Here is a 12,047-nt window from a genome sequence, read left to right as displayed (position 1 = left end):
ACAATTAGTTTATAAGTGTGAATTTATACATAACAATTTGTGTAATCAGTTTTAATATTATGGTGTTTCTATGAAATATTTTTATTCTGTTATAGCACAGGATTTTCTTTTAGGCTTTAAAAACTTTAAAAACACTAATATTATAAACTTAGAGCACTCTAAATTCATTTTGAAGGATACAGATATTTTATTTTTAAAACAAATATCAGGGGCGCCTGGGTGGCTCAGTCGGTTGAGCGTCTGACTTCAGCTTAGGTCATGATCTCACTGCTTGTGGGTTCGAGCCCCACGTTGGGCTCTGTGCTGACAGCTCAGAGCCTGGAGCGTGTTTCTGATTCTTTGTCCCGCTGTCTGTCTTCCCCTCCCTTGCTCATGCTCTGACTCTCTCTCTCTCTCCCTCTCTCAAGAAGAAATAAAACATTAAAAAAAATTTAAAAAAAAATATCAGTTAACAAGTTAAAAAAACAATAAATTCCTGTTATGTATATCTTTTTATCAAAGGTATAATTAGATTTCTTATTTTAAAGGCAAGTAGTTCCTTTTCTCCTGGCTTTTGTGACACATTTACACATTATGAAATAAGAGTTATTTCATTTATTATAAGTTTTGAATACCTCATTATATTTAAAATTATGGTTCTATCTCCATTAAAGAAACTAGGACTGAGGCGCCTGGGTGGCTCAGTTGATTGAGCTCCAACTTCAGCTCAGGTCATGATCGCACAGCTTGTGAGTTCAAGCCCCACATCCGGCTCAGTGCTGACAGCTGGGACCCTGGACCTTGCTTCTGATTCTGTGTCTTCCTCTCTCTCGGTCCCTCCCCCACTCATGCTCTATCTTTCTCTCTCTCAAAAATGAGTAAACATTAATTTTTTTTTTTTTAAAGTAAAAGAAATTAGGAGTTACTTTGAGACATGGCTCATTTAAGGCTTGGTCAGGGAAACATAAGATGAACCTGTAACATTTTGTGATGCCAGAAATTAAGGAAGCACTCAAAAAAAATAATAATAATAGTGCAGGCACCTGGCTGGCTCAGTCAGTAGAACATGCAATGCTTGATCTTGGGGACGTGAGTTCAAGCCCCATGTTGGGTGTAGAGATTACTTAAATAAGTAAAACATTTTTAAAAGGTGGCAGAGGCATGTTGAAAGTCATCATGAACAACCTAAAGGAGCACCCACTGATGAAACCTGTAAGAATTGGTGCAAAAGAATACCTAGGATATTATTGGATTATAATGCATACTATAAAATACGTGTCCTGGAGTCTATGCTGATAAAAATAGACAATAACAGAAATACATGGGGAGAAAGAGCAGCTTTTCCTTTCAGAAGAATTCCAAATAATAAATATGGAAATAATGAAGAAAATAGAAAATCACCATTAGAAAATCACAGTATTGGGGCGCTTGGGTGGCTCTGACGGTTAAGGGTCTGACTCTTGATTTTAGCTCAGGTCATGAGTTCATGGTTGTGAGATAGAGTCCCATCTTGGGCTCTGCACTGGGCATGGAGCCTGCTTAAGATTCTCTCTCCCTCTCCCTCTGCCCCTCCTCTGCTCTCTCTCTCTCTCTCTCTCTCTCAAAAGCAAACAATCAAATAAATGAATAAGAAAATAACAGTAGTAAGTATTACAGGTAAGATCACTCATCAATGTTAAAATTAGTGGGCAGATTTTTGAGGAGAAACAGAATATTTGCATAATCTTTAAGTATATCTCCCAAAACATGCATTAATTGTTTTAAAAATTACTGATTAGTAATGGAGGAGACTGTTAGAAATACCTTCTTAACCAAGGGATCAAGACATATTGACATCGCTTGCCTCCTTTTATATGCTATGATGAGAACAGATCACTTCTGTGTTCTGTTAACAACTATGCAAAACCTCAATGAAATCACGAAAAAATATAAGACAGACCGAGATTGGAAGACATTTTACGGAGTAACCAGTTTTTTAAAGTGTCAAGGTCGCAAAGACAAGGAAAGACTGACACTCACGGATTGGAGAGAGTAAGAAAACATGACCACTAAATGCAAAGTAGGATCTCTGCAAAGACTTTAATAGAAAAGCTGGTGAAATCCAAAGTCTGGAGTTAGTTAATAGTAAAGTGATTAAAATAACATTTCTCAAAAACTAAACTTAATGTAAATGATGGTGAATTAAACATTAAAAATGAACTTGCTAAACATTATATGACTAGGTGTGGTGGATCTTGACTTTTAACCCACACTGTATAACCATTGGACTCTTATCTGGTGTTAGTATCAGGGTTATATTGTTCTTATAATGAGTTGCGAAAGAATCCTCATTTTTCTTTTCTCCAAAAGACTTTACATAAGAACAGAAAATAAAGAATTTTCTGTTTTGTGAATGTTCCTTAAAAATATTTGACCTGTTGGGGCACCTGGGTGGCTCAGTCAGTTGAGCATCTGACTCTTGATTTCGGCTTAGGTCATGATATCATGATTTGTGAGATCAAGCCCCACGTCAGGTTCTATGCTGACAGTGTAGAGCCTGTGTGGTATTCTCTCTGTCCCTCTCTCTGTCCCTCTCACTCCCCTCTTTCAAAATAAATTAAAAACAATTAGAAAAATATTTTAAAAAAGAATAAAAAAAATATTTGAGCTGTTAGTATTTAGGAGGATAGATCATTTTAAATATTATATCATATATTAAATCATATTTTAAATCATATTTTATTTTCTCTTTAGTAGCTTTTGTACATTTTTAATTATCTTTAGGAATTTACCTAAATATTTAATTTTATTGACATGTAAGTGTTCATAATATTCTCTAAATTTCTAAATCACTACATTATCTGTAGTTGCATTTCTTTAAAATAATTCTTAATACTTTTTGCCCTATCTCCTCTTTTCATGAACCATTTTGCCTTATACATTTATTTCGCGGATCTTTTAAAACAACTAACTTTGGGCAATTTTATTCTCTTTTTTCTACACTAGTTTTCAATGATATTACTTCCTGTTTTTATCTTAACCTTATTACCTTATTTTTCTTTGATGGCTTTTTCTTTGATGGCCTTATTACCTTATTTTTCTTTGATGACCTTATTATTACCTTATTTTTCTTTGATGGCTATTATGTCTTTCTTTTCTAAGTTCTTATGTTTAATGCTTAGCTCATTAATTTCATATTGTCTTTCTTTGTATTAAAACACACAGAGTTCTAAATTACCTTCTCTAGGGGCACCTGGGTGGCTCAGTCAGTTAAGTGTCCACCATTTGATTTCGGCTCAGGTCAAGATCTCATGATTCATAAGACTGAACCATGTCTGACTCTGCCCTGAGTGTGGAGCCTGCTTGGGATTCTCACTCTCCTTCTCTCTCTGCCCCTCCCCTGCACACACTCTCTCTCATTCAAAATAAATAAATAAACATAAAAAAAATTACCTTCTCTAAGTAGAATCATTTTCTCTGTACCATGTTTCAATTTCTTTTCACTGATTTTTCAATTATTTTTAGGTCTCTATATTTGTATCTTATTTGAACCATCAGTTACATAGGAATTGTTTTCAATTTTCTTTTAAATTTTCAAGAATGTGAGTATTTGGGAGTTTTCTTTTTTTGTATGAACTTCTGTCTTAATTATAGGATGGTCAGATAATTTAATTGATACAGATTTATTAAAATTTATTCAAACATGTCTAATAATTTAATTCTTGATCAATTGGCATTCAGTGCTTCATGCCAGCTTAAAAAAATCTGTATTCTCTAGATGGTATGTGCAGGTTTCACATACATATCAATCAAGTCATTCATATTATTTTTATTTATTTTGTAAAATATTCCATGTATTCCCTATTCTTGGTCTGGTTAACTGATCATTAATTGAAAACAGCATTAATGTGGCTACACTTCACATATACTGTAGATCTGAGAATAGATAATCACGATACCGAAGATTTTAACAGCAAGTGGCTTTTAAAGACATTATAAACTAAATGATGAAATTTAAAAAAATATCCTAATGTCAATAATAAGTGCTTTCAGTAGAACAGTGATATTATTTTTGTGTTTTAGAAAAGCTGCTTCTGCTACAGTGTAATAAATCAACTTACTGAGATGCTGCTTCTATAAAATTTAATATTTTAAAGGAAGTTGTAGCAGTAAATAGATTAGAGTCAGTGATGTTCTGTGATAGAAAGATTGTGAAATAGATATTTTTCAAAAGAACAGTTAGAGGTTTCCTGGCAAAGAGTTGTGTGGAAAATCGAAGTAAGAGAAGCATACTGGATAAGTCTAAACCTGAAAGAGACCAGTGCTGTGGAGAGTATTAATTAAGAGAAAGGATGACAAGACAGAGAAGCAAATTTATGGAGAGCCAGCTTATGTATGTTTTATAAGTTCAATGGGACCAATCAAAGAATTTTGAAGCTCTGAGTAATTATCAATAGGGTTATTGTTTTCATAAATAAAAGCTTGAAACACACACAAAAGAACATTATTGTTTTCAAAAGGATAACATGACTACAGTGTATAATAGCATCTGAGATTTTATTGAATTTAGTCAAGTAAAGGAGCTTGTAGACAAGTTAGGAAGTTTCTCATTTATCTAATACACAAATAAGTATATAGTGGCCACTGCATTCAAAGAAAGAGCGTGAGAAAATAGTGGTGGAAAAATACAAAGTCCCTGTTTCGCATTACGTCTTCATGGTACATAAAAATAAATAAGTAAATGATACAATGATTAGCTGTTGCAAGTACTATGAAGAATGATTGGGTGTAGTGTTTCCGATAAGGCTATTTTCAATAAGGTTATTGGTGAAAGCTTCTGAGGGAGTCACAGTTGAGCAATCATCCGAAGGAAGTGAGTGAGGGCCATCTGAATACTCAGGGACAGGAAATTTGAGAAGAAACAGCAAAGGTAAAGAGTGCCAGAAGGACAGTAGCCAAGGAATGAGTTGAGAGTTGCTTTCAATAGTGTTACCAAAAATAGATGCAGAGAAAAATGTAAAAGAAAAATTAAAAACTACAAAATATAAAAAAAGAACAGGCTGAAACTCACTGGGGAGTGGCAGAAGCAGAGTCCTGGGAAATGACTTCCCAAACGGAGCAGATAGAGGTCCCTGTGTTAGGGCTGCCGTAATAAGGCACCATAGATTGGGTGGCTTAAACAACAGAAATTTGTTTTCTCACAGATTTGGAAGCTGAAAGTCCAAGATTGAGGTTAAAGATCAGCAGGGTTGGTTTCTTCTGAGGCCTCTGCTTGGCTTCTAGATGGCTGTCTTCTCTGTGTCTTCACATGGTCTCCGCTCTGTGCCTGTGACCAGATCTCCTCTTCTTGGAAGGACACCAGCCATATGGGATTAGAGCCCACCCTAATGATCCCATTTAGCCTTAACTACCTCTTTAAAGACCCTGTCTCCTTAATACAGTCACATTCTATGGTACTGAATGGGGGGTTCAGGCTTCAATATATGAATTTTGAGGAGCACAGCCCCCAAACACTCACTGTAACACTGTAACAGTGCCATTTTCTCAGATTTGATAAATTGCATTGTGATTAGAAGAGAGTAGTGGGGGAAGAATTTATGTGAAGGAGATAGCATGTGAAAAACGGAGAGAGAGATGTAGGACATTAACTTTTGAGAAGAAAACTTTGTAAAGTCCAATTTGGTGCAAAACTTTCATACAAGTGTCTAAAGGAAAAATACACTGGGAAAGAATATACTCAGGTAAGAGCATGACTGGCTGAGAGGCCTGGGCTTTATTATATACATGAAGGAGAATTACTTAAGGTTTATGAGCATGAAGGTGCTATAATCCGAAGAGGGCTTCCGGTCAATTAGTCTGTCAGTAATATATAATTTATGATCATAAATTTATGAGATTTATGTTTATGCACATAAATCTCATCAGCAGTGGAAATTGTTCCCACTGGAACCACATCTAGATGCACCAGAGGCTTAGATAAATTCTTGTTTTGCTCTGGAATAGAGGGAATTTGTCAGAATTGAGTATTTCACATTGACACTGTGAAGGGCCACAGACTATTCTTTGTTTCTCCTGTCACAAATTTCTAGAGATAGGATTCCTCCCCACTAAAGCTGATTTCATGGAATTTTGTAATGTTCTGTCCTTCAGCTGAAAGAAACTAAGGTTAGTTAACTAAATAAAACCAAGGGGAAACAATTAAATATAAATATTCACTGTGTATTCTGAGACTTGTTGTGATTTTATAAACACACACAGGTACGTATCTGCACTCAAAGCTGATCTCTAGTTATCTGTGCAAATGCAAAAAAAGACAATGTGCTTATTTTTAAAACGGAGTTCTTAACATGATTAAAGGATAGTACTCACTGTTTGTTATATGCATAGACACAAGCCCCCTAAATTCCTCTTTTTCCATTCCTAGACCTTAATCCATACTATGTGTCTTCAACTTTTTAATCAGTTAACATATGATGTAGAGTTTAAGACTTATAATGAAAAATCTCTTTCATATATATATATATATATATATATATATATACATATTTCTTTTTTTTTTTTTCCAGACACCATCCACCTTCGAGTTCTTGAGTCCTCGCCAGTTGGCACAGCCATTGGAAGTGTAAAAGCAACTGATGCAGACACTGGGAAAAATGCAGAAGTAGAATACCGAATTATTGATGGTGACGGGACTGATATGTTTGACATCATAACTGAGAAGGACACACAGGAAGGCATTATAACAGTGAAAAAGGTGCCCATAATCACTATAAATAAGCATCTTCCCATTTAGCAAATAAGGCTTTCGTTATGTGCCATCCGCTCATGCGTTGTCCATGAAGAGATGCCACTCTCGTGGCCAAGTGTAATTTATATCATGCACAAACATGAGAGACAAGAGCCAAAGATCTCCTTGGGCGTTTTGACCAAATGCTCTTGTTGACTGAAACGTGAGACCTGAGTTTTTACAAACTTTAAAAGGCAAATTAATATATGTATGACTGTATTTTTGAGCCATGTTAATAAAAGCCCCCCATAATAACATTGTTTTCTTTTAGAAAAAGCAGTTAATAGCTAATAATGGCAACATATCATCACAGTTGGAGGCACAGAAAGTAGCATGCCGTCTATCCAGATGTATGAAGCAATAATTAGAGCTGCTAATAAAAAAGACACAGCATATTTTCAAAGATAATTTAATTGTTCACATTTTCCCTTCTGCTACATAAATTAAACTTTTCTGCTAACATATGCTCAGTGATTCAGTTTAAAGGTAACTAGGTTTTTCATTGTAGCGTCAGTATGATCATTATAAGAAAAAAATTAAGGCCCTGTGACAGATCCCAGTGAAATGTCCTGAAAACTCTATTTCATTAAGTAACCACTGAAGAATTGAGGAATCAAAACTATCCAGAGATTCTGTTGCAAAGGCCAAGGTACACAACGAAATGTTTTTAAATGGACAGTGACCAGGAAAGGAGGAAGCAGCTTCTTTGTTGTTTTTCATGACTGGCAAGTAATAATAATGCAAATAGAATTTACTGCTTATCAGATAAAAACAGGAAGGTTGAAGGAATCTCAAACCACAATGTCTTTTTTCTGTTTACAAAACATACCTTTTGGAGGGGTAAGAAGGGAAGAGCTTGATTTCATACTCGTTACAGTTAAACTACATCAATATTTAAGTCAGTTTTTTTTTGTTTATGCATAATATAACCTAATTACTAATTTGCTATCAGAATTTTTCTCTCTTCCTGATCTTCAATGTTTCATAAAACTATTGAAAATTTTGTATTAGTCTTCAAAATTACATAAGGTTTATGTAGTATCATGAGCCCATTAAACTGAATGGAAATATCATGACATACATGTAAAAAGAACTAAATTTTTTACTTGCAGACATTTAACAGTAATGCACACACATGCACACATGAACACAGACACAATCTACCAGCCATTTAAAAAAAAATTTAATGTTTATTTATTTTTGAGAGAGACAGAGACAGAGCTTGAGTGGTGGAGGGGCAGAGAGAGGGAGACACAGAATCTGAAGCAAGCTCTAGGCTCTGAGCTATCAGTACAGAGCCTGAGGCAAGGCTCAAACTCACGGATTGTGAGATCATGACCTGAGCTGAAGTTGGACGCCCAGCCGACCGAGCCACATGGCGCCCCTCAGCCCATTTTTTGTAATGAGTCACCACATTATAACATAGGTTTTAATGTTCTTTTCAATATTTCCAATATTTAAAATCTAATTTTCCTATGTTCTGAAGTATTACACATTGAATGCATAAAAAGTAATAATCGAACCTTATCTGATATGTAAAGGTATATTATTCCTTTTATTACTTTTAATTATTTTCAGTTAATAAACAACTTGACAAAATTCAACCAGGCTTTGAAAATCACACTGTAACTTGAAAGGAACATATAATCCAATTTCCCTCATTCTAATTTGATGATTTACTTACACAGCCACTTGACTACGAGAGCCGAAGACTTTACACACTGAAGGTTGAAGCAGAAAATACCCATGTGGACCCACGTTTTTATTACCTGGGACCATTTAAAGATACAACGATTGTGAAAATCTCCGTAGAAGATGTGGATGAACCTCCTGTTTTTAGCAGATCCTCCTACCTGTTTGAAGTTCATGAGGATATCGAAGTGGGCACGATCATTGGTACTGTAATGGCAAGGGACCCAGATTCCGCTTCTAGCCCCATTAGGTAATTATGCCCATGTTGCCGATGAAAGAAGGGGAATTGAAATAAATGTAGAGAGTAAGAAATTCTATTTATAGCATTTAATGCACTGAAATATATGAGTCTGTCTGTAAGTTGTACATCAATCTGAGGAGCACAAGTGTTTAAAGTAAATTGTCTCTGAATGTTTTGGGGCATGGAGTGCACAGCTTTATAATTTTCTCCACTTCAAATCATGCCTTTTAGCCTAAAACCTAGCTTGTATCATCTGCCTGTATCTTTTAAGGTATTTGTTCTTCTGATCCCAGTACAGATAAAGGACACTGTGTCAGCTGTGCTATTACAATGTAACTGAATCACTTTGTGCTTTCAGTTATTAAATGATATGAGACGTTGAGAGTTGTAACAGTTAAAAAGAATATGATTCCAACAATGTTACAAACTCCCATGTACTCCTACCATCAAAGAAGGGAAGGTTTTTGTTTGTTTTTGTTTTGGCTGTTTCAAAAAATATTTGTAAAGAAAATAGAGCATTCCAGAAAGATCAGAGTAATTTAATTTCACTTTTTATTTTTGCTTTGCTTTCTTATGGCAGCCCAAAAACACATGAAATATGATAAACACATACAAATGAGAAAGACTCAAAGTTGTTATTGATTTTGTTCTATCATTTTAAAAAGAAATACGGATATCTATATATAATATTTACCAACAAAATGGCCATTTTAAACCATTAGTATATCATGTGTTTTGTATTTCACTCTTTTCCCTAATTCTCAATAGGTTAATTGTGCCTCCCCCTTGCTCCACATGGACTAGTCAAGTAAGAGTTTAAATGATGATTACACAATTTCCAAGCACACTCTTCTTTGATTCCAAAGTATACAACAGCAGAATAGAAAAAAATCTTGTATGCCATGTGCCTCTAACTCAACTCAAACTTAAAACTGCTACAGGTTCTGCCATACCTTCAAGTGAAGACATATTATATATAATATATATAGTAAGGAACTTGAAATAATATATTATATATATATATGTATATATATATATATAATATGTCTTCATATATATAACATATATAATATGTGTATATTTATACATATATATATTAGTGCTTGATTTACATAACTTTATCTAAATATTTTTGTTTTATTTTCATGTTTTTTTTTTTTTAATTCTAGTGTAGCTAAAATACGGTGTTATATTAGTTTCAGGTGTACAATATAGTGATTCAACACTCCCATACCTTACTCAGTTCTCATCAAGATAAGTGTACTCTTAATCCCTTTCACCTATTTCACCCGTCACCCACTCCCCCCACCAACTCCCCTCTGGTGACCATCTGTTCTCTAGTTTTTTGGTTTTTCTCTCTCTCTTTCCTTTTTTTTCCCTTTGTTCATTTCTTTTGTCTCTTAAATTACACATGAGTGAAATCATATGGTATTTGTCTTTCTCTGACTGACTTACTTCACTTAACATTATACTCTCTAGATCCATCCATGTGGTTTCAAATTACCAGAATATTTTCTTCTATTCACATACAGCATCACAAATCACATACATGGCAATCATGTACAGCTCTCATCTGCCAGCATGAATCCCCCATAATTGCCTCTTCCCCAATCCATTTGTCTTCATTGAAATGGATCCATTCTTGGATATTTTTAACTTTGAAGGCTTTATATAGCCAATATACATACTTAATTTTACCTATTAAATACTGTCCAAGCATTTTCTTGGCCTAGCTCTTCATTGACTTTAACAGGCTGTGTTCTATGTTCCTGGTTTCAAAGTGGCCTTTTCAAAAGAAATATATTATGTCTAAGGAGAATTCAATTTAAATCCAGGGGTGTTAAGTGGCAATGTAAAATATTATCCAGACAATGAAATAGATTTTGCATCCTCTTATAGATTGATGGTTATTATATGTCAAAATATGTCCGTGGATTTTTGAAACAAAAATAAAATATATAATCAGAATGCAAGTCTAAGAAACGACTCCATTTATGTCAATCATTGCAATACAATTAATGATGTTATTGCTTATTAATGACAAAGTCTATGTCATAAAGGTTGTTGTATAATTGAATCAATGCTAACTTGATATAGAAAATTCAACTTAATATTTTGAGATATTAATCTTGATAGACCATTTAGTTTAAAAATATATATGTGTGGGGTGCCTGGGTGGCTCAGTCGGTTAAGCGTCCGACTTCGGCTCAGGTCATGATCTCGCGGTCCGTGAGTTCGAGCCCCGCATGAGGCTCTGTGCTGACAGCTCAGAGCCTGGAGCCTGATTCAGATTCTGTGTCTCCCTCTCTCTGACCCTCCCCCGTTCATGCTCTGTCTCTCTCTGTCTCAAAAATAAATAAACGTTAAAAAAAAATTAAAAAATAAATAAATAAATAAAAATAAAAATATATATGTGTAATCAGAAATATAATAGTTTTACTAATGCAATGTATTTATGGAATAGATAGGACTGGGGACATTTTAAATTGTTTATGTCATATAGTGTAGATGTTAATATAATAATCAAAGGGCTTTACTTAAATGTTCTGGAAATGATTTTAAAAAATAAAATGAAAATTAGCACACAAAATTTGCCAATAGAGAATCAGAAAATATAATTATGTCATGTTTGAAAAAGGACCAGGATCTCTCTGTATCTTTAACATAATCTTACATAATTCCTAAATTTTTAATCATTTTTAAAACCAAATTATAAGAAGTAAGATGAAACACACATAAAATTATATGACATGGACAATAATGCTTAATTTTGATCTACATATTGCAACTTCACGGCATATTTCTACAGAAATAAGAAAACTTATTTGCCAGAACGTCAAAGAAATCAGTTGTTCTTTTTCTCATTTAACAAATACTTGTGGATCCCCGTATCAGATATGAACATATTTCTCAAGGAGTTCTCAGTCTGTTAGGGAGGAAGATTCAGTAAGAGAAATAATATTCATTGAGTGTCTACTCTGTCAAGAACAATGCTTGATTTTGTCATCTTTGATTTCCTGTTTGAGATGTAACTCACATGCTGATGTTGCAGGGAATTCCAAATACAACGTGGTAAGTGGCAGAGATGGGTAGTATAGGCACTTTTGTATGGAAGGTATGTTGAGTCTTTTAGAGTAAAAGAACTTTGTCAACTTGAGACAGAATTCATGATTTTTCCAGATATAGAGATTCAGTGTTTTACAAATTAATGTGTGACTGGGAAGACATGTTGTTTGCATGCAAAACTGAATTCACATTTTGATAATAGAGAGGGCTAGAGCTTATTGAGGAGATTTGTTAATTATTGTCCTGTTCCATTTAGAACTGATTTAAGATAAAAATCTAAAGTAAGCAATCCTCAAAAGTAAA

At 34.2% G+C, this 12,047-nt stretch overlaps 1 protein-coding gene across 3 annotated transcripts in view; it reads left to right on the top strand.

Annotated features, from left to right (window-relative positions):
- Positions 1-12,047, top strand: part of LOC109267758 (cadherin-10) — a 179,327-nt gene that overhangs the window by 125,335 nt on the left and 41,945 nt on the right. For all 3 annotated transcript variants that reach the window (XR_008423673.1, XM_053906905.1, XM_019450741.2), the window contains exons 6-7: positions 6,525-6,712; positions 8,434-8,687. Coding sequence is in view for 2 of the 3 variants with exons in the window: in XM_053906905.1 (XP_053762880.1) it covers positions 6,525-6,712; positions 8,434-8,687 (442 nt within the window). In the remaining variant the exon portion in view is untranslated. The remainder of the gene's footprint in view (positions 1-6,524; positions 6,713-8,433; positions 8,688-12,047) is intronic.

Source organism: Panthera pardus, unplaced genomic scaffold (genome assembly GCF_024362965.1).
Source record: "Panthera pardus isolate Hobbes unplaced genomic scaffold, ASM2436296v1 HiC_scaffold_2, whole genome shotgun sequence".
NCBI lineage: Eukaryota > Metazoa > Chordata > Mammalia > Carnivora > Felidae > Panthera > Panthera pardus.
The sequence above is the reverse complement of the archived record's forward strand: the minus strand, read 5'-3'. Positions and strand labels throughout refer to the sequence as shown.